The 23,208-nt window shown below is 52.7% G+C and overlaps 1 protein-coding gene across 5 annotated transcripts in view; it reads left to right on the top strand.

Annotated features, from left to right (window-relative positions):
* Positions 1–23,208, top strand: part of NECTIN1 (nectin cell adhesion molecule 1) — a 163,405-nt gene that overhangs the window by 78,816 nt on the left and 61,381 nt on the right. For 4 of the 5 annotated variants that reach the window (XR_007769222.1, XR_007769223.1, XM_050922062.1 and 1 more), the window contains exon 5: positions 3,518–3,669. Coding sequence is in view for 3 of the 5 variants with exons in the window: in XM_050922062.1 (XP_050778019.1) it covers positions 3,518–3,669 (152 nt within the window). In the remaining 2 variants the exon portion in view is untranslated. Of the gene's footprint in view, positions 1–3,517; positions 3,670–19,396; positions 21,491–23,208 lie in introns of those variants that run through there. The other variant, XM_050922063.1, reaches the window with a different exon arrangement.

The following is a 23,208-nucleotide window of genomic DNA, read 5'->3' on the forward strand; positions in this document are numbered from 1 at the left end:
CATCTGGTGTCGATGGACTTTCCCTTTCAGGCAGGATGTAATGCTTTCTGTTGGAGATCAGCACTTCACACTAGTTAATGTCTCTCTCCTCTCTGGCCAGTTACACAGTCACAGAGGCTCACCATACAAGCACTCAAATATTACCTTACAGTATAGGATACAGAAGGTGTAAGTTGGAGACTAACGCATGCAGCAGCTCACATGCATTCAATACAGTCTAAACTCTAATCATATTCTTATAACTCTAATACCCCTGTTAACAAGACTAACACACAAAGGGGCCAGACCGATCCCAGTCATGTGTTTGTTAGTATTCCATTGAGACAAGGGGACCTTGGCATGCACTGGCCCCTGGTTTGCCAGCCTCACACTCACCAGCTCTGCTGACCAAAGTGTTTATTTTTTCATTGAGATCTTTGCTCCTGTATTGCAAACCCCGTCTCATTGGGTCTCAGACCCACAGATAGGTTTGGAATTAGGCCACATTGAATTAGCCCAGCCCTGGTTTTAACAGATGTGGGAAACTGAGGCATAGAACTAGTAACATCCTGCCAGAGAGTCTGCATTAGGGCTGCGACTTTGGATCCAGGGCACAAGCCTCTCTTTGAGCTGCTATAGCAGAACCCCCAGATAGTACTTCAGGATGCTAGGCTTGAAAGACTGGGAATGGGGGTGCGGGGGGGGGAGAAAGAGTGACTAAGCAGGCACACCTGATCAGGGTTCAGCTGATTCCCCTATAAAGAGCAGCAGGACGTTGCAGAAAGGGGATTCTCAGAAAGCCCTAGCAGGAGTACGGAGACTGCTGGGAGTGATAAGCCTCAGCAGCGAAAGCTGGGTCTTGGGGAGCAAGGTACAGACAGGCAGGCAAGGCCTGAGAGTGAGCTGATCAGAGGCTAAATAGATTTGAGAACTTTATTTTGAATGCTGCTAATTGAATAAACCAGAATTTGAGAAGGCCTATGAATGAGCTGATGGGGGTGTGAGTGATTGAAGAAGCCTGTTACAGGAGCTCACTGAGGCAGGGGGCTCAGGGCTGGCCTGAGGCCATGAGGGGATGAGTGAGAGTGGCCCCCTGACACCAATACCCAGCCCTTTATACAGATTCTTCCTAATGCCCCATCCATCTCTTTGCCCATATTCATGGCGGATTCTGTGTTACACTTGAGCTGACCATTGCACCAATCAGCAGCCTCCCTCCAGGAGTGATCCAGAGGGATGCTTAAGTAGAAGGTGGGAACCCTGCATTGTGGGCCTGGTCGGTTGTGCAGCGCTCCACATTGTGGGGCTGTAGGAGATGGACAGGACTGTCCTGCCAAGCTCTGCAGGAATCAGCTGACACCATGGAGTAGTTCTCTATCTGTTCCATGGGAATAATAGCATTTCCCTGCTGTCTCCTGGGCTTCTGAGGGCTGCCAGAGTGACTGGTCCCTTTAAGAGGGACGGGGATCCAGTGCACCAGAGTCTTGTTACCAGCCTGGCGTCTACTCCCGTCTCCCTGAGGCCCAGCTGGGCAGCAGGAAATCAGTCACAGGTGCACTGGAGCTGGCTCCCTCTTAACGGGGCTGGTCACCCATGAGGAGAAATGTTTTCAAGTTGGAGGCATTTGACTCTTCCTGTAACAGGGGCCACGTAAGTGCCATATGGAGGCTGACTTCAGTGGGCGCAGGATTAGGCCAGTGCTGAGCGCTTGGGAAAATGCCAGCTTTGGAGTGCAGATTTCCCGCTCCCAGGGCCGGGGTCCCATTTGCACCCATAGGCATCAAGGTTGTAGCTAGGTTCTTCTGGGCCCACATAAGGGCTCAGAGGCCGAATGGCTGCCAGGCTTGAGAAAGTGGGTTTCCCGCCGTTACTGACTCATGATTACATAGGATGAGCCAGGAAATGGCAAGTTGAGGAGATGGAGAGTCCTCAGCAGGCATAAACCAGTGCAGCAGCTCCACTGAAATCAACAGAATGTGGCTGGTTTACCCCAGTGCAGGGGCTGGCCCAAGGTGTCTGTTGGAAGCAGACTGGGATTTCCGCCCCAAGGTGCCAGCCCATTGGGAGTTGGCTGCATGACTGCCTTTGCATCCCTGCTGCAATGCTAACAGTGCAGGGCACCTACAGGGCCCAATGCCTCTGTTGCTCAGTGCCTTGCAGGGCGGGGTCCTGATGCACGCATTGGCACTGGACCAACAGCAGGCCTGTATATCTGCCACTTAAATCCCAGGGCATAAGTGAGACTTAAGTGGCACATAGCCCATTTGCTGGCTCTCTGCAAAGGGATGAATTTCACCCTTCCTGACTAATGCATTCTCTTTATTATTGGTATTCATAGTCATCCCTTGGCTTATAGATATTGTTATTTATATCCATTTCCTATACTAACGCAACCAAGGCACCACTTCATTCCTCTTTTTTCTAAGGATTACTTACAGTTAATGCATTTTTTGTAGGGGGGGAGATTACTTAGTAAATGTAATTGCTTAATAAAAGTAATTGCTTTACTTTGTAGTGGTAATTAAGAGTGACTGGGATGTGTATTTCTTTCCTCGGCGTATGGATTTTTGGGGGTTGTTTGTTTCACGGCTTTTCCGAAACTTGGCGCCTGACTCGGTGCTGTTCCAGTTTCACATCAGTGGGTGAGATCCTTCGCTGGTGTATGTCAGCAAAGCTCACGGAGGTCAGCATTGTTGTGCTGATTATCACCAGCTGAAGATCTGTCCAGTGGGGTTACACTGGCATGAAAAGGGAATAATGCAGTAGCGAATGAGTATCCTTGTGTCTGTTGGTTGCACTGAATGGAAGGCAAGGGGGACATAAGTGGGTCAAAGGCCTGCTAGAGATGAGTCTATGAGATAAAATGATAACCTTACCACACCCACCCTCAAACCTAACCACCACCACCACCCCGAAATCTGCACCTATTTCCAGAACCACACTGGAAACTGATCTGTTTTAAGGCTCTGAAATATTTTGCTGATTCTCCACCGCCCCCCTCCCCTTCTGGTGTCTGGCTGGAACTGGGAGTTCCCCAAATAAGGATGGTCTAGAAAGATTTGCAGCCCCAAGAGGTTTGTCTATGACAGCTCAGCAACCAGCTGGTGAGATCCAGCAATAACATAAACGGGGGGTAAATTATGCAAAGGGCTCGATTCTGATATCACAATGGTTTTACCCAGGCGTAGCTCCATTGACTCCTGATTTATGCCAGTCTGATCCAAAGCAATCTTCCAGCTAACTCCCTTCGGCTTGGGGAACTCTTGGTGAGATGGGAATCTGCTCTCCAAGCAGGTCACGGAACAGGTGGTAGTGACAGGAGGGTAACTCACGCCCATTTGCTGTGTTTGCAGATGGAGAGGGATAGACATGCGGAGGTGGTGGAAGGGAGTTGGTGAAACAAGGACCTGCTCCCCCTCCCGCTCACACCAAGGGCTCTGTTGATGTCAGTGGAGTTACCTAGGCATTCGTGAGTGCAGCAGCCTTGCCTGAGCACCGCGAGACCCTGGGAACCAACCCCAATGCTCTTCCCCCATAGGCTGAACGGCTCACTGCCCGAGAACGTAGAAGTCCAGAACAACACCCTGTTCTTCAAAGGGCCCGTCTCCTACAGCCTGGCGGGGACGTACATCTGTGAGGCCACCAATACCATCGGCACGCGGTCAGGGCTCGTGGAAGTCAATGTAACAGGTAGGAAAAACTCAGCCTATCCACAAAGGGGCAGATTGGGGAGACCTAACCTGGTGGTGAACAACCAGCCACATGCTCTTCTGTTGTTTTTTCTAAAGCTAGGCTCTCTCTCTCGAGGTATAACCGATAAAGCAAAGAGGATCTCCGCTTTGCCCTGCGCTCACGGGATTTGTTTTCTGAGTGATTTGGGCTTGGATTTCATTTCATGTTTTCTTGGTCTTGCTTCCTTTTATACACGGTGGCTTGTTTGATCTCACCTCCCTTCGTTTTCCTTTCCGCTTCTGATTCAAAGCAAGAGTTGAAGCTGGGATGTGTGGTGAGAAGTGTTGAAGGAGAGGCTTTCTGAGGGGGTGGGAAAGAGGAGTGCCTTCCAACAAGGCAGTGGTCCGACATCTGCGGGCAACTATTTGTTTCCCATGCTAGTCAGTTTGAAGCAACTCATCAATTTTTTCCAGTTGTGCTGCTCCATACAGCTGCTAACCCTACCATCGCACACGAGGCTGAGGAGACAAGCTGTAGGGAGAGGGGCCACTTTCTCTAGGCTCCAGGAGGGAGTGACATCAGAGGGCCAGGAGTTAAGGTGGTGATGTCATACAATGTCATATGAGAAATCAGGCTAGCTACTGAGAGAGGAAGTGGCATCTGGAGACGTTGGGTTAACATCAAGAGACGAGATGACATCAGGAGGCGTCATGATGTCAAAGGGAGGAAATGACATCATGTGGCAGTAGATTAACAAGGGAAGAGAAATGACTTCAGAAGTTGTTGGTCTGACATCAGGGAGAAGTAACCTCTGGCAGTGACAGGTGAATGGCAGAGAAAGGAAATGTTATCGTACAGCACTGAGCTAAGGGTTCGGGCGGTAGGCAGAGCATCTGATTGCTCTCGGGTCTTGGTGGAGATAGCAAGGAGTGGCTGGCTGACAAGCAGCCCTGAGGGCCTGGGGTATGTTGCACTGCTGACGGTGTGTGGTTGTGCTTGTGACGTGTGTTCCTCTGATGGACGATCTCCATCTCAGATCAACTCAGTCCATGGTGGTTATAAAAAGACAAATGACCCAATGTTGTTCCCAGCATCTGCGAGGAGACCATGTGCTACCCAGTGCCCTGGAGGCAAACCTGCTTAGCTACCAGGATGAGAATAATGGTATGAACATCTAGATAGGCAGAGCCCAGCCTAATCTCTCTCAGCTGGCTTAATACAATGGCTGGATGCCTCTTGCCCTGGGTTTAACCTTTTCCACAATGCAGGGGCACTCTGAGGTTTTCCCCACCCAATGGCCAGGCTGCAACGCTGCTGGGATAGAGAGAACTGGGAGAGTATACCAAACCCATGCCACAACCAAAATATGACCCAAGATGCCCAGCGCTCTAAGCCCTGGGTTTAGCAGGGTATTGGTTCTGTCACCACATGCCATAACTGCCCAGCTGCTTGGTCTCTCTGCTTGCCTGGTTTCCATCTCCACTAGGGAATTTCCAGGCAGTGTAAAACTCTATCCAAAGGACTACTGCCAACTGGCCCTGCAGAATGAGGCAAAGGACTGATCTGCAGAGGGCTACTTCTCAGGCTGTCCTATGACGGGACATTGGAGACTTGTTTTCCAGTTCCTGTGGCAGGCATGACTCCCTGGTGGGGATGGGTGGGGAAACAAGCTCCTGGGGCCAAGGCGGCTGCTGTCAGGCAGGTTAGGGAATCATCGTACAGTCTCTTTTCTCTGACCAAAGTCCCAAGCTCTGCCATATTGTTCCCTCTAAGGCACACGGCTAATGAGACGCCCTGCAGGCTGCGGGAGCTTCCAAGGCACAGGATGTTCAGAGCACAAGTGAAGAGCAGGGATGGGGCCTCCTGCACTCGCTGGACTAGACAAGGGGCTGCGTGGAGTCGGGACACCGGGGTCCCATTCCCAGAGCTGCCACAGACTCATTGTGGGACTGTGGGCACTTACGGGCAGACTGTCAGCAGTGGCCACTATCCAAGGGCATGGCTGGGAGCCCCAAGGTTGCAGGGTTCTGGTTCCTGCCCTGCCAGCCCCTAGCGAGGTGGCTCAAAACATTCTCAAAAGCAGGCCACTCTTTCCGGATGCCTCATTCTTCGGGGAGGTGCCTGACTTGAGACATCTCAGGCCTGATTCGAAGAGGTGCTGAGCACCCCTGGCATCCATTGATGCCCATTGCAGCTTGTGGGTGCTCAGCAACTCTGAGAATTGGACCCAGGGTGCCTCAAATTGAAATCAGTGATAATGTTGCTCTGGGCGCCCCTCCGTGCCTCAGTTTCCCCTGGCTAGCACGTGGGCACAGTCATGTTAATTTTCCCATGTGAAGCGTGTGGAGGTCTGTGGATGAAACACTGATGCTACGTATCATTCACTAGTTGCTGTTGGGGTGAACCTGTGGTGCAAACTGTTTACTTTGCCTCATTATCTATTGAGCCGGGACTGGTTTCTGTTTCCCTTTGTGGAATACTTTACTGGTGAAAGGAGCTGGCATCATGGCAGCCTGAGCAACTGGGGAGCTCTGCCTACAGGCGAGATACAGCCTGGGCAGCCGGGGGGCGAGTAGCCCTGACTCAGCGTTGACCCGGGATCGTGTCTAGGGGCCAGAGAGATGAGCATCTCCGAGATCCCTTCAGCCACATTTGTGAGTACCAACAAGAGGGCTGATCAATGCCAGCCACTGTGCTCCTTTGGCAATGTGGGCAACTGCCCTCTAGCAACCGGGCTGAGACCACCTGCAGCTTATTTCATGTAGGCCCAAAGCCATCAAATGGTAACGACCAATAATCTGGACTAGACCAGGAAGTGGAAACCTCCCTGTTCCCAGCACAGGAGAATAGATTCACAACACACACAAGGGAAGAGTTTGGGGGAGACAGGGTTTCTTCATAGCGTGTTTCATTCTAATCTCAGATCTCTCTGTCTCTCAACCTTTACTGTGTCGCAGTCGAAATATGCCCCAAGATGTTCGGTGTTGCGAGGCCTGTAATAGTGAGGTCCTATTTCTGCTCCCGTGTCTCTCAGCCGGCCATGTGCAATTGCACAGCCATGTACAATGGCACAGGCACTTCTGCCTATCAAAGGGGCTTACGCTGCCGCCCATCATCACCGTACCTGGGTACCTTCCCTAGCAATAGTGACGTCTCTAGTGGATTTCCTGGCGTCTCCAGCACACTAGAGTGTGGGGCTCATTGGGCAGATCGTGGCAGGGTTGTGAGTGTGGTTCTTCTAGTGGAAAGGCCTCGTATTCAGGGGGAACCACGAACCCATGGGAGTTAGGTGTCCACTCTCATTGACTTCCAGGGGGAGTTGGGTGCCCAAGTGCTCTCTATACCTGGGTGGATGGTCCCTTAGCCCATGGAGTGAGCCATCCAGAGGGAATGGAGAACAGAGCATGGGAGGGAGGGGAGAGAAGGGGCATATGTCGAGCAGAGGGAAGCAGAAATGGGCATAGCAGGAAAAGCTTTTGGGAATTGCTCTTTACCAGGCAGCTGGGGCCCCGGGGACGATTAGCACTGAGGGCAGGGGAAAGGCATCATTAAAATCAGGCTTTCAAGGGTGTTGGGATAGGGCATCAGCGATAGTGCTGGGGAATGAGGGCTGGTACTGCCCTGGATGCCAGATGCATAAATCTGGAGTCACACCCACACCCTGTTTTCAGTGGAGTGACTCCAGATTTACACCCACATGGCGAAGATATGAATCTGGACCCTGAGGTGCCACCATGTAGAACAGTATCCATGGTGAGGTGACCAGCTGCAGCAGGGATGAGGGGGTAAGAGCATGCACTGAAGGGGGCCGCGTTCGAGCCAATTAGCAGCTGACTCGTTAGACCAGGGATACACAAAGTAATACCCTTTTAATAATTCATAGGATCTGAATATGTTTATCCAGCTCTCCCCAAGGGCTGATTAGGTTGGCGCTGGAGAGGGCTCAGCTGGCCTCGCTCGGCTATTACAGGTACATTTGTTTGGGGCTTGCAGGCAATTTAGGGATTGTCAGCAGACCACGAAGCCTCTTTCAAGAGCCATGCACAATAAATGGCACTCAGTCGAGTGAGCCGCTAGCCTTGGGTAGAATAGAAAGGAGCCCAGTGCAGAGCCAGCCCAGCCCAGCTCCCCCCTCACTCACATCCGTGCCTGTCCCCCTCTCCTGCCATCACGGCAGCCTGCTATTAGCCCACTCCAGACCTGAACGAGGAGGAGAATCACCTGGCTAGTTTAGTCTCCCTCCTGAGCGAACCGGGGATTTGTTCTGGGGAAAGGCTGAAAGCTGCTATTAGAGTTATAGCACATTAAAAAGATTGATAAGTGGAAATTTAATATTTTATCCCTGCAATCTGTTCACGTAATAGCTTCTCCTGCCTTGCAGGACGTTTGTCGGTTGAAGCAAATCCATGTAGTGAGGCATGTAACTATTTATTACAGCTGGTTGTGGGAAATAATAAGGGATTCTTATTATAGACTCACTGTGTCTGCACATGTGTCCCTGCGTGTCTAAGTGGGCTCTAGGGCAGGCAGGCTTCCCTGCAGGGGAGCACGCTGCATCATGCATGCACGCGCTCACGTGCACCGGGGCTCAAAGGCACATTTGTGTACAGTCAGGCACATGCTGATTCGGGCACAATTGCACATCCATGAGCAGTTGTGCACACGCATCTCTGTACGATTGTATCTTCAGACACAGCCAGGCACAATTGAGCATCCATGTCCAGTCACACACGTGCCCACCCATTTGGCCCCCCTGTGCATACACACACATATGCATGCTCAGACACGCCCATACACCATCACCAGCATGTGTACACAAATGCACCAACCTGCGCGCACTGACATCCCTGCATGCAGAAGCACACAAACATGCTTATGCACATGTAGTCATCCCTGCTTGCCCATCTTCAGACACACGCAGCCTGTGCACATGGATCCCCAGCCTAGTGCATGCACACGTTATAATGTGCAAGGGCAGGTGTGTATATTCACAACTCCCTGCACACGCCCACCTGCACACTCATGCAGAGGGCGTACACACTCCCCTTGGAAATGGCAGGGAGAGACCTGAGGAGATGTGGTGGAGAAGGAGGCCAAAAATCTTCTCTGAACCCTGCCGCAAGGAGAAGCGATCGTTTTTCAGGCTCGGCTTGTTGTTTGGTCCAGAAGGTCTCAGCTGGGCTCCACCTCTGCATGCAGGATGTGTTGCTCTGCATATAGTCTGGCAGCATGTGGGTATCTGTAGCAGTTCTCTCTGCACCCCACGGGGCTGGAGCAACGCAGCTGCAGGAGAGGAGTGGGTCTTTGTGGGGGAGAAACAGGGAGGCTGGAGACCGTGTATATTGGCTTCGCTTAGCACAGGCACAGGGTGAGAGACCTCATTAAAACAAACCCTGCGCAGGCCCGTGAGCTCCAGGCACACTTAATCAGAGCTAGTGGAGATTAGCAGAGCGCTGGGAGAGCCTGGCAGCCCTCTCCCCATCTCTCTTTCTCCCGCACGGCAGGACCAGCACAGGGGCGCTCCCCATGCCACTGTCCCCGGAGAATTCCTCCTTCGCCCAGCCCCAGCCCCAGCCCTGACTGCTGTGACTCCCAAAGGAGGAGCTTGTGAAGCGGTGCATGGCCCTAAGGAAACATGGTTCATCCCAGAGGCCAGGCCGTGTACTCAGCTTGTGCAATGACTCGCTAAGGCTAAAGAGGATGAGGAGCGGGGTGTCAATGCTGAGACGGGACAGGGATGAGAGAGGATGAGGACCCGGAGGAAAAGACGGGAAAGGCAAGAGAAGGGGCCAAGCTCCAGAGAGGTCATCAGCCACGGCCAGGGCAGATTTAAAATTTGTCCCCAGTCCCTGACTGTGCTGGGTCAGTCCAACTGTGCCACTGCAGGAGGACCTGTCAAGGCAACCCAGCTCTCTGCAGGAAGAAAGAGGCATGGGAAGTGGGGACAGGCTCCCCTAGCAGCTGCTGAGCTGTCACGCATCCCCCTCAGGGTCTGTATGTGAGGGCACCTCCCTGGAGGTCAAAGCCTGTTGCCCAGCGGGAAGGAGCCAGGAGACCATGGGGACATCACTGTTGCTCTTGACTTTCTGGGGAAGGTGCTCAGATACCACAAGGAGGGGCAGCAGGATAAAATGGGCGGGTGGATGGATAAAGGAAACTGTCCCCTGCTTCACCACCCCCTCCCTGTGTGACCCTCAGTAAATCGATAAACTGAACATCTTCCAAAATTGCCACTTACCTGGGGCCTCTTGTTTTTATTTGTTTTGGGGGGTGTCTGCCTGAGATGCCTCAGGCCTAACTTCCCTGGGTGCGGAGCACCCGCCAATCCCCCTGATCGCAAAGGAGGTTGGCGTGCTCAGCATCTCTGAAAACCCAACCCACGGATGTCTCAAAACAGAGGCCTCCAAAACCAACAGCCCCTCTGGAGGACGTCGACCTCGTCCTCCTCCATGGAGTGGGAGGAACTGGTAACCTCGGTGAGGGACTCTGTGAGCGCCAGAGGAAGGGATGTGCTCCAGAAGGATGGAGCTCGGGTTCCCGGTGTTAACTCCACACCCCTGCCTAATGGGGGCTCAGTCCATCTCCCAGTGGCTGCCCCAGCACAGTGGGGCTTTTCCTCATCTCCCCTGTCACTGATTGAATTTCACCCTGCCCTGCTCTGCCCTGCCCTGCCCTGCTGTTCGTGCCCAGCAGATTCATGCCCCTGGTGCATTGGCACTCCTGTGCATCCCTGAGACGTCCTCCTAGCCCCTATCAATTTGTAAGTGGCCGATGGCATTTGATAAATGTGCCATTCTGCCATTGGCTTCTGGCCTCTCCTCCGCGGTGAGAGGGGCCATGGCTCAGCAAGATGGGCAGGAGGGGAGCAAGCGGAGATGAGAGGGGTCCCTGGTTTGCTGTGCTGCCTGGAGAGTTGTTTACTCACCTGCCGTGATCTCATCCCAGCAAGGTCACTGCAAACAGCCTGTAGGACTTGGCCGAGCACTGCGCCGACTGAGCACAGGCCTTGTGTGCAGCCGAGAGCGTAGGAGAGAGGCCTTTCCAGCAAGCGTTTATCTGCAGCTGAGGAGCTTGGAGGCTGTGCACCCAGAGCATTGTGGTCTGCATGGTGCATCACTCACGTCTGTGCAAACCACTTGGGCTCTGAACCCAGGGCAGTGGACTAAAGGAGGCTCAGAACAGGTGCAACTGGGGGACTTGGTGGTGTAACCTGGCCGCTGGATTCTCTACCAGAGACCTGCTGCAGGGTAGTCTTTGATTGACAAGCAGTAGGTGACCTGGCAGAGAGATTAGAACCTGAGAGACGTTTGGCATCTGTCCTAAAAGCCGTCACATTCTGAAATGCCAGCAGCAGCTGCTGAACTCCTGGATTAGCTTCCAGTGGTTTCCCTTCCCACCCCTACACTCCCCTCCAGCACAAAGAGCAGGGAACGATGGAAAGGGGCGGCCAGATCCTCCGCTGGGGTAAAGCAGCACTGGAGGCTTTGGGTCCTCACTGACTTACACCGGATGAGGATCTGCCTTGTATTTTCTAGTCAGCTACCACGACTGGCTTCATCTCCCTTCCCAACTCTGCTGCTCTGCTGGGATCCTATTGTCAGCAGCCACAGGATATGTGGGTGGATGTTTCACTGCGAATGGGCAGGGGCAGGCCAAGTGTTCTGAAGAGAATGAGTTTCTAAAATCAAAGCCCTTTACAGAGGGTCTGGACTAGAATGCCCTGGTCCACCTGGCCCCGATGGGGGTATCCAAATTGAGGTCTAAGCTCAGAAATTCCCAGTGCACACAGTGAAATCTCAGGGGATTCTGGCCAAAGATGACATATCATCTGAGTGGGGTTTGGTTTGGTTTGGTTTTTTTGCCACTCAGGGAGAGAAATCTCATGGGAACAGCTCACCAGATCTGGGCTCTATCCAACCCTGAACCTGACTGAGTTCAAATATCAAACCTCAGCTGAAACCCAATCCAGATCCCAGGCCAAATGGGATATCTCCTTGGGACATGCCTGGAGCAAATAAGAACCAAACTCAACCATAGAAAAACTAACCCAAACTCTAACCAGAAGATTTTTGTTATAAAAAAACATCCCACCCGCTCCTGACACACACACACTTTCAATACAGCCAGCCAACACTTTTGGAAATTAGGACTAAATTTTTTCATGAAAATAGGTCAGTTTTTTCCACTTGGTCTAACATTTTTTTTCTTTTTAAAGCATGATTGTCTCTGTGTTCACAGAATCCCGCTGAAAGCTGCCACCCCCCAGAAGTATTCTCTTGCAGTATTCCCAACCTTCAGCAGGAGCTGGGGGTAGCAGGAATCTCATGAGTTTCATTGACCCTGCCAGTTTCCCAGCCTGGGTTTGCAGATCCCAGTGATTTGTTAGGCTCAGCAGCTGAATTTCATCCAAACAGAATGACCAGGACATTGAAGACCTGCCAGTTGCTAGGAAAACATTAGCTGAGCTCCAACCCCTTGCCTGGCATCTTGTCTCATTATTTACTCCTCCTGTGCAAAGCTAATGCACAGTGGGCGTGAAGTGCTCCACAAACTCATTTCATTCCTGTTTTGCACAGATCTATATGGCAATGCAACATGCCACGCAGTGGGAAGCAGGGGTGGCTAGATTTATCTCCATCAGTTTCCTCAGGGATCAGCTTGACCGGAGACCTCCCTCGGGGTCTGCTTGTCCTTTGTCATGCTAGCTGGTGTTTTTTTGCTTAAAGCCCCAGAACCTGGAGTCAGGTGATTGCTTGAGCATCTTGGTTTTTATTGTAAAAATGGAGCAAGTTTCTAGTCTGTGTGGTTGCAGAGAAAAGCTTGGAAAGGTGAATCCTAAAGACTGAAAGACCAGAAGGAGGAAAAAACAGAGCCCGGAAAGTTGTGTTTTGTTTTTAATCTCATGATTGGCTTGAAAAAGATTCTGATTTGCAGGCGCCTCACTCCTGATATAGGAAAGCCTGAGACTGTTAAGGCTTCGGTGGGGTTATTCCTGATCTCCGCCAGGGTGGCAGCCCTCAGAGCCATTCATTCCCATGCACTTTCCAGCTGTGAGTCAGCAACAGGTGAAACCCGCCATGAGATGTCTGGCTTCCCCCACCCTGGATCTGGAGAAACGTGCTCCAGGCTGGCTACCTAGCCAAGCCTTTCCAAGAGGGGAAGAAAGTGCCCCAGAAGCCAGAGCTCCCTGCAGATGGGGCTGGATAGTCCTTTTCTTTGGAGGGATCAAAGGGAAACTGTGGACTTGGCTTCATTCCAGGGTGAAACCCAGAGCGACCCCTCATCTCTCTCTCTCTCTCTGCTCCCAGCTGCTGCCCCAAGAGGCCTGGTTCTTGGCACAGGGACAGGAAGCCATGGCTGAATGCAACAGCTGGCAGAGAACAGGAGGGGGAGAGTGGGGAGATAGTGTTGCTCCTTTAATTCCTATGCATACAGCGCTCTCTGTTTTACAGGGGCTGGAGGGAGAGGAAGAATGTGTTACACTGTAGTAAAAGCTCAGCTTATCCCTCCCCCCATCTCCCATTTCTCTACTGCTCCCCTTTCCACGGTAGCTTTAATTCTCTCCAGACTCTTCCTAATGGATTTTTCACATGGGGCCCAGCATGCTCTGCTCTGGGCAGTGGGATTGTCGGTTTCCAGGACCCTCACGGGCACTAAGGTGGGGGAGAAGAGACAGGCCGCAGGATTCCACAGGCACCCAGGGCTGTCATTTGGTCCGTTTCATCCTGCCCATGGAATTCAGCATTGCTCAGCAGCCAGTATTCGGAGCCAGATCCTCAGCTGGTGTGAATCAGCGTCGCTTCATTACCCACAACGCATCCATCAACAGCAATGGATCCACTCCAAGTTTCGCCAGCAGAGGATCCTGCCCATCCTAAGTCATTAGTTCACTTCAGAGTTGAACTGTTGGGGCAGTGGAGGGAGAGGAGACGCTGAGGCTGGTGCTTAACTATCAGCCTTGCTCTCCCAGCTGCTGCCAGGCGTGCCCTAGAAACGCCCAGGTAACAGCCACTGTGTGATCCCAGCTCCCAGGCGGTTAGAGGCCATACTGACAGCAGCCAGGTGCAGCGGCCCAGGTGGGGTGAGGGGGCAGGGGATTGTTTGCAATGAGGGCTTGGTGATAAAGCAGGGCGTGGCTGGGCTGGGTGGCTCTTGTAGAGGAGAGGAAGAGAGAAGCCGGCTCACCAGGAAAGAGCCCTGCTCTGGGTAGGGATGGAAGCTGAGATGGGCTGGCTGATGCCTTATCCCAGCTGCTGTTAGAAGAGGCTCAGGGTATGGCTACCCTTGAAACTTCAAAGCGCTGAGTGCAAGTGTGGTCGCAGCGCCAGCACTGCACATACTCCACATTCTCTATGGGTGTAGCTTGCAGCGCTGGGAGCCACGCTCCCAGCGCTGCGGCACTGTTTACACTGACGCTTTACAGCGCTGTATCTCGCAGCGCTCAGGGGGGTGTTTTTTTCACACCCCTGAGCGTGAAAGTTGCAGCGCTGTAAAGCTCCAGTGTAGCCATGGCCTCAGTGCTGGGAGTTCAAGTGGAGCAGGTCTAAAGAATCCTGGGGCCAAGCTGCCCTGCCCAGCCCCCTCTCTTCAGTCCTGAGTCCTTATGGCCAGGTAGAAACTGGTAGAAGGAAAGCAGGCAGTGAGGAGCAAGGTCTAGGGTCACAGCAGGGCCTAGGAGTCGGCACTTGACAGTTTGTTCCTGGCTCTGCTCTGTGCCTCGGTTTCCCAGTCTGTCTGTCAGTGGGGATAATCCCCTTTTCCTGCCTTTTGGAAAGTGCTCCAAGCCCGTGACAGAGAATGGCTGATCCAAGGGATCTCTGTGCTGTAGATCCGCCCGCAGGGCACAGCTCTGAATTGGAAATAAAGACCAGGCTTTTCATCTCACCCTGCCATGTCTGTCCTTCATCTGCTGGGGATGGGCCAGGGCCCTGCCAGCATTACTCTCCCCTTTGTCTCACCCTGCCAGGCATGTGGGTGGACACCCAGAGAGTGGCAGTGATGGGGAGTGTGGGAGACCACCTGCTTCAGTGCCAGCATGCTGGGGCGGCCGTGAGTTTGCAGGTCTCTGCTGAGTGAAGGCACTAAGGGGTAGAAGAGGCCGTGTTTGGGGCAGCCGACCCTGGGAACCCCCAGTTGCCCTGCTTGGCAAGAGTAGGGTGCTGGGTCGCTCCTGTGTTTATTCACTTCTCTCTTGTGCCGCGAGCAGTGGTGGGAGGAGATGGGGGAAGGGGTGCAAATAGCCGCTGCAGCGATTGCAGGGAACAGGTCACTAGCCCTGCTCCAATTCTCTGGAGGACAGAAGTGGTCTCTCCCGCCACCCAGTGGCAGTGCTGGGAACGGCCTCATTCTTGGCTTCCCAGGGAGCCCTGGCCCCCTCTCTGCTGTGTCACTGGGTTTCCATCTCTTGATCCTGCCACCATTCCGCAATCCCCCTTCTCTCCTCTCTCTGTCTCTCCCCTTCCCTTCTCCATATCCTCCCCGTCTCTCTCGCTCTCCCTGGCTGATGATTGGCAGGGGAAATTTCAGTGCTTTACCTGCTGATTCGCAGTCACACCTGGTTTTACATCAGAACTGGCTTCGGGGAGGGGACAGGGCTTATGTTTGAGTGAAATCATTTCCTCCATGTGCAAGGTGCGAAATCTGACACTCTGACAAGTTAGTTTTCATGTCCAAAGCGTTGGGGGGCGGGGGCAGGGAGGTTGATGACACGTCTCAGAAATGTGACATCTGGGGACGAGAGGAGAGGAACCGAACATCAGGAGATCTTGCAGGGTCGGGGAGATGAAGGAGAATGTCCTATTTCTTGCCTTTGAATCACGGGGCTAACAAGACCGTTGGCGAGGAGACAGGTGCCAAACTCCCCTTTGCTGTTCGACACAGAACCACGGCCTCTCCACCCCCTGGAGCCAAGAAGAGGGAGGAATCTGTAGAACCCCAGAGATTGCTCCACTTCCTCACGTGGTACCAGTCTCTAGCTGACTTCGGTGGGCAGCTGCAGGGAGAGAATTGAGCTCCCATTTTCCACCAGCTGCTTGGGCCTGAAAACACCTTGTGACATCACTGAGCAGGAAAGAGAGGCACCAGTTCTGAACTGCAGCCAAGCTGAGTTTAGGACTGGTGGGGGTCAAAGATCCAGCCCCTAGGTTCTGGCATTGGCTGGCAACCAGTCTGGTCAACTAGCATCAGCTAGAGCTGCTGGAGGGCTGCTCTCTCTTATACTCAGCTGCCAGAGCCCCCTAATTAGCCACTCCTGCCTCTGAGAACAGTCTGAGGTCAGCAGCATTCCAGCCACATCCATGTGCCGGAAGCTGTGAGGGGAGAAGAGAGTGGTGTAGAGCATAACACCAGCTTTGTACCCCCTAAAGATTCACCAGCGTTGAGGTTACTCCCAGGAACTGGCCCCACTGGCTGAATGGGGCCATGGCAGAGGCTAGAACATGCGTGCGTGTGAGAGAGGGAGGCTGAGCCATCAGCAGCTAGCATTATCCAGTTTCCCTTAGGGATAAATGTCTCATTTTTAGCAGTTGAGACGAGAGGTTTTTAGTTTCGTCTGGCAGGCTTTTCTGGATAGACACACACATGCAGAGACTTCTAAACTGGCCGCCTTTTAATGTAGCATGTCCGTTTTTCCTCTGCCTTGCTCTGGAAGGAGCAAATCGCCCCCAGCTGCGTGCACCTGTCCCATTCCGGCTGGCATTTCTCACTGCAAAACCCTCTGCTACGATCAGTTTCATTGCCTCCGCTAAGAACACTCCTAATACAAAAGAGTCAGCACTGTCGATCTGGGACAATGCAAAGGAGGAGCAATTTCAGAGGAAAGGCCAGAGATTTTAAATGTCTCGTTCAACAGCACAAACAAAACCTCTATCTCAGAGGATGGGGAGAGTTTAAAATGCGAGACTAGGCACCCCTGGGTACATGGGAATAGCTACACTGGTGCTCCATCCAGCCCAGTATTCTCTCACCGGGTGCTTCAGAGGAAAATTGCTACACTTCTGGGATAACCTGCCCCCAAGGAAAGTTTCCTTCTGAGCTTGAGGTTGGGTTAAGACCTGGAGCATCAGAATTCCTGTCTCTTCCCAATCTCTAGTTTGTTTAATGTTTCCTACAATCACTTATAAATGCCTGATCCTCCTTTGCAATCCTGCTACGCTCTTGGCCTCTTGTGGCCATGAGTTCCACAAGCTCATCATGATTGGTGTTGGGGGCGGGGCAATGTTTTTGCTCTGCAACCATTCAGTGATGGAACTTGTCCATCATTCGGCTGGTTCTCTGCCCATAGTCCTGGCTGCTATTTGAGAGGGAAGTTTGGTGTTTGATTGGCAGCTTCATGCAGCAGGAGATAGGAAGGCAGCTGCAGAGCTATTCAGCAGTGAGGAGCAGCCCCAAATCTCTATGCTGGGGAGGCAAGGCAAGGCCCCCCTGAGGGAAGAGGGGCTGCTCCAATGTGTGGCCTGGTCACCTCATAGTGGGAGATGCTTAGCACCGGAGGGGTCAGACCAGATAGTGAGGAGAGAGCGTGGAAGCCAGCAGGCCTGAGAGCAAGGGCAATGCAGCTGAGTGTGGAGGGGAGCGAGACAGTGCTGGGGGGGGAGCAGCAGCCTTGGGAGCATGCACGGGCAATGCTCTGCTGCGGGAACAGTGGTATAATGTCTTGCTTCTTTCCTCAGAAGGTCAGCGAGGCTGGATTTGGCTCTCGGCTTGGCCGGTGTAAATCCAGAACAATGCCACTGAAGTCTGTAAAGTTGCTCTGGATTTTCCCCAGCTCCGCAAGCGTGAGATCTGTCTCCGTGTTGTGAGTGTTCGCGTGGAAGGAATGTATCTTGACATGTTTCCAGACGGCTGGCTGGTGTGTGCGTGTCCTTTCCTGATGGGACATTGCTGGATGTGTTCTGAGCCTGGCAGCGTAAGGAGAGAAGAGAGGGTGTTCCCCTGTGCTCTCTCTCTTTCTCTCCTCTGTCGAAGGCACTACTAGACGATGATTAAAGCAGGGAGCTGGGAGTCAGGACACTTGGGTTCTATCCACTGCTTTGCTACCACCCTGCTGTTTGACCTTGGGCAAGTCCAGGCCGTCGCTGCATGCCTCAGTTTCCCCATCTCTCAGATGGCACTGGGGATAATGGTACTGTCAAGCAGTGGGTTTAGAAGTCTTGTTAGTAATTAGCTCATTTGATTAACGAGTTCCTTGGATTGGAGACTCTATAGAAGGGCATCAGATGACCCTCCCTCCCTTCTGCTCTTGTGAACCCTGCCGCAAAGAGTAGGCACACTGTACTGAGCCCATAGGAGGAGAGGCCGCCCTGAGGCAGCATCATTGCCAAGGCACAGCTGGGACCGTTGGGGAAAACTGGCCCAGCCCGGCATTCCCCTTCCCATGTGCATTGAGGGCCCAATCCTGCATCATGCTAAGTACCTCCAACTCCCGTTGGCTCGACAAGAGGTGGAGCGTGACCAGCCCCTTGCAGGATGGGTCTTAGGGGCTACCCTTGGCAAAGTGCCTAGGATTTCCAGGTGAGCATTAACCCTGTCAGTGCACCACCCATGCTTCGGGCATTCCAGAGTGCCGAGGACACAGGCACGTTCCAGGCAGATGTCTGTTGGCCTAGTAACAGGCTGAGGAAGGAAGGATACAGACCTAGCTTTACTATGGCACTACCCTTCAGGCACCCATGGGACTGGCATTCCATTGACAGGAGGGCTAGCTTTTTGCTAGGGGATTTTATTGAGCCTAGGGGCCTAGCAGCTCGTCCAGCTCTCTCTTGGCCCCAAACCGCTGTCTGTGGTAACATAAAACATATAAAATAAACACAGTGAAAAGGAAAATAACTTTGTTTTGATTTTCTTTTTCTTGAACTAGGGCAGGACCTCTGTCTGTGAACAGGATTAGCAACTGCAGTGCCACTGTACCAGCCAGAATAAAAAAATAGAGGTTATCTATCCTCATGCTTCAGGGTGTAAACTGATCAGCAGCTGGGGTCAGGCAGGAGATGGCTGCATTGGATGGCATTGAATTACAGAGGTGCACCATAGGGTTTTCCATCTTCCTCTGAAGCATCAGACAGTGTTGAGCAGTGTCTGAGACAGAGGGCTGGATGGGCTGCATTTGATACTGCAGGAAGGAGGGATATCAGGTTAGATGGCTCATTGGTCTGATCCAATACCAGTAGATGGCCCACTGGTCTGCTCCAGTGCAGTGTGAATTTCTATGGCCACACTTTTGCAAAGCAGCCTCCCCGGTTTGTCTGCCTCTGTTTTCAGTCACCTGACTGGACACGCCTCAGGCTTGATTCTTGAGGAGCACTGAGCACCTGGAATTTGTCACCAGGAGTCGTGGGTGCTTAGCTCGTCCTGAAAATCATGCTCAAGGAATCTCCAGGTGGGCAGCCGAAGCACAGAGGCGGCCTGAATTTGGGGCCAGCTTTTAGAAAGCTGGGTGTAGACGCCGCCGGTGAAGGGGGCTGAGGTCTGTCGCCTGCTGGGCTCCTGCATGCTGCTGGTGGTGGTGGCTTAACCTGGAAAGCTTGCAATGGTGCACAGTCCACCTGTGACTAACACCTAGAACCCAAGCGCTAACCCTGTGTCGCGGCCGCCGTACATAGGCTCCTCCCCTTCCCCGATTTTTCCCTTCCTTGTTCCTTACCCTCATCTTCCAACCAATAACCAATTGAAATGCAAGCCCGGAGCGAGGGTGCAATTGCACATGGATTGACACTGTTCCCCCTTCCATCTGTCTTTTCCTACCCAGAATTCCCCTCCACCCCGTCTCCAAACGATGACCGCAAATCAGTGGCGCAGCCGAACATCCCCACGGCCGTGATTGGGGGCGTGGTGGGCGGAGTCTCGCTGGTCCTGGTGGTGGCTGTGGTGCTCTTTGTGTTGCTCCGCCGCCGGCGTCACACCTTCAAGGGCGACTACAGCACCAAGAAACACGTGTACGGCAATGGGTACAGCAAGGCCGGCATCCCGCAGCACCACCCCCCCATGGCCCAGAACCTGCAGTACCCAGACGACTCAGACGACGAGAAGAAGCCGGGCCCGCTTGGGGGCAGCAGCTACGAGGACGAAGAGGAGGATGCCGGAGGCGAGCGCAAGCTGGGCCTTGCCAACAAGTACGAGGACGACTCCAAGCGGCCTTACTTCACGGTGGACGAGGTCGGGGCCCATCCGGAGCCCTACGGCGAAAGGACACTCGGCTTCCAGTACGACCCCGAGCAGCTGGATCTGGCTGAGAACATGGTCTCCCAGAACGACGGATCTTTTATTTCCAAAAAAGAGTGGTACGTGTAGCTCGCCCCCTCCCCAGACCCCCACTCACGCTCCCCCCCCGCCCTCCAGACCCCGGCCGAGGGCCGTTCGCACATGCATCGCACACGCGCGCTCACATCCATGCACGGTCACTGCTGCCTGGCCCAAGGGAGCTCGACAGAGACTTGAGACACCTGCCACTCACTCGGCGGCGACAGGGGCGGGGAGGGAGGGGCTGGTAGCTTTGCTTATGGATCGTTTTTTTTGGGGGGGGGAGGAGGTTGTTTGGTTGGTTGGTTTTTTTTAAATTTCTCCCACCGACTTTGTCCCCTTCTGTGGTGTTTGTATTGATCAGTGGCTTTGGTGTGACTATTTGCTTTAACTACTACTGCCCACCCCTGTATAATATGCCTCGTTTATGTCTTAGTGTCTCAAATCGTCCTTCCCCAAAGATCCCTCCCTCTCCATGCCCCCCGAAACACTGGAATTTGTTTGTATGTTGTCTTATTTGGGGGTGAGGGGAGTCCATGGGAGGGCAAAAAAAAAAGGAGGACCAAGGAGGAGGAGAAAAGCACAAAGCACTGAAGACCTAGATGCCATATCGGATGGATTTTTTTCCCTTTTGTTTGTTTTTTTGGGGGTTTTCCATTCCCCACAATGTGCCTGTGACGAGTGAGTCTCAGTGTTAAGCGTGTAAGGAACAAATAAGAAACAAAGGAAACTAAGCAAAATCCAAGGCCCATGGGGCTGTTATTGGCACAAGGAAATGGAGCTGCTGTTTTCCTCCTACCATTTATTATCCTTTTACAGTATTTAAAAACAAACCAACAAAAAGAAAAGGAAAAGAGAAAAGTGGGGGAAATCCTGGCTGTGGTGATGCCGCTGGTCACTGCTGGGGTGTCCATATTGTTTAAAGACGTGAGGGGTTTTTTGTGTCAGCCAAGGAGGAGTTAATTTCACCCTGTTTCCGACACGTGCCGTGTCCTCTGCATGTGCCACAGTGACGGGGAGAGTTCCGTGAGACACCCCTGTTCCCTGCCTGCAAACATGCTGCCGGTTGGCGTGGTGCCACCCAGCCCAGTGGGCCATTTCTTTAGGGGAGCTCCAACGCCCTTTGCGTTGACTTCAACGGGCATCAGGCCGGGCCCTTTGTATTTAAACTGCTAGGTCTTTGCAGTCATCAGTTTACATCCTTCCCCTCTGTGAGAGTGTTGCCAGCCACAACTCCTGTAGTAATGACCCTGGCCCTTATGGCCACTGATAGCCTGCATCGAATGGCCCCTTCAGAGGCTGATAGGCCAAGGACTGATTGAGCCGTGTGCTGATCTCCTCTCCCCCCCTTGATATGTGATGGGGAGGTTGGAGGGAAGCTTGGATTGCTGCTACCCCTGCTGTTCTGTGGCTAACTGAGATTTCAGTTTCCGGGCTGTCGGTCTGACACTGACCTTCCACCAAGGCAGGATTCACTAGGTGTTTGTTTTTTCTGTTCCTTTACCAAATGGCTAAATGACTGAAAAAGAGATCACCATTTTCAGAGGTGTATTGTAATGGGTTTAATTCTCCCCCGGTGCCATACATGGGTTTCATACCACAGACATAGCTATACAGCTGGGCAGCAGAATGGAGACTCAGACCTTTTATATGCATCTGATGAAGTGGGTATTCACCCACGAAAGCTCATGCTCCAAAACGTCTGTTAGTCTATAAGGTGCCACAGGATTCTTTGCTGCTTTTACAGATCCAGACTAACACGGCTACCCCTCTGATACTAGACCTTTTATAATAATCCAAACCAAAATCTCATATCCAGCTTCAGCCAGACTCTGTTCCAAAGCCCGACCCACGGTTTCTGGCTTGAGTCAGGTACAGTCGAACTTGACCCAGACCATTCCCTCGGCTTATTGAGTTCATTCCTGCTGCAGGGATGGTAAATCAGATAACTCGGTTGTAATTAGGGTGACCAGATGAGAGGAAAAAAATATCGGGACACATGGGAACGGGGGTCTGCTAGTGGAGCAAAAAGAAAAAGCCGAGTGCTGCCGGCGGAGCGACCAAAAATCGGTGGGGACGGTCCCGATTTTATTGGGATGTCTGGTCACCCTAGTTGTAATTGTTCTGGCTTTTCCTGGTGGTTTTTGCTTCCTGGTGGAAATACTCCAAGAGTGGCTGTTCTTGGGGTGCTGCTGTCTCTGTTGAAAGCAGGATGTCCTGGAGATCTCGAGAGAGACGCTCTCCAGAGATCCGGCTCAAGGCATTCAGAGAAGCCACTAAACTTTAGGGGGCCTATCCATCACTGTCAGGTGAATCCATACCCAAGGAGACCGAATTCCACCCTCATTTCAGCATAAGGTTGGTTTTCTCTTTTCGTACTACTGAGCACATACCCAGTATCCATCTGATTCGGTACCGATTAAAGGGGTTTTGTAAACCCGCAGACCCAAAGGGAGTCAAGGCCTCAGCCGGTCCTGCCTAGTGATAGCAGCACAGATCGGATAAGGTGCAGCACTGTGATATGGGACTCCCAGCACATAGTGGACACATGGAGTCCTGGGATAAAGACAGAGCAGAGGAAGTAACATTATATTCCTGCTGGATCTCAGTCAGTCGCTTACCCTCCTGCAACCTTGCTGTCACCTCAGGTGGTTTGGTGGTTCTGTACTCTACGGTGCATCAGACATTAGAGATGGGCCCTAGCCAAGTTCCCACTCCCAGATCTTTTAGAAAAAGCATGGCCAGTGATGGAGACTCCACCGTCACCCTGGGTAAATGGTTCCCGTGGCTAATTACTCTGACTATTAAATATCTATGCCTTATGCCCAGTCTGAATTTGTCTAGCTTCAACTTCCAGCCATTGGGTCGTGTTAGACCTGTTGTCTCTGTGACTACACCGGGGCCAGCAGAAAAGAGGAGAGGAGGAAACATGCATTGCGACCCCAAACCAGGGCCCTGCCTGCTTGGCTAGCAGTACGCCTCCCCTCTGAACCAAGCGGGGCCCACCTCCCTTTGCCATCAGCATGTCCAGTGTGGGAGCTACACTTCAGAGCTGCTCATTCCACAGCGTGAGGTGGTCCCAGGCACGTCACTGACTTGCGCTGTGGGAACAGGTTATCACTGGGGGTAGGCCTGGGCCCTACGGCCATGGAAAAACCCAGGGTACCTAGCTCTGTCCCCCTCCTTCTCAGAAGAAGGATGCTTCTGGCTCTCGTTACTGAAAGGGTGACCGTTTATGGGGTCAGTTAATTGGACAAGATTCCCTCATGGGGCCTTAATTAGCAAGCCTAAACGATTCGCCGTTAATCTATAGCGAAGAAT

The sequence above is a fragment of the Gopherus flavomarginatus genome, chromosome 13, assembly GCF_025201925.1.
Source record: "Gopherus flavomarginatus isolate rGopFla2 chromosome 13, rGopFla2.mat.asm, whole genome shotgun sequence".
NCBI lineage: Eukaryota > Metazoa > Chordata > Testudines > Testudinidae > Gopherus > Gopherus flavomarginatus.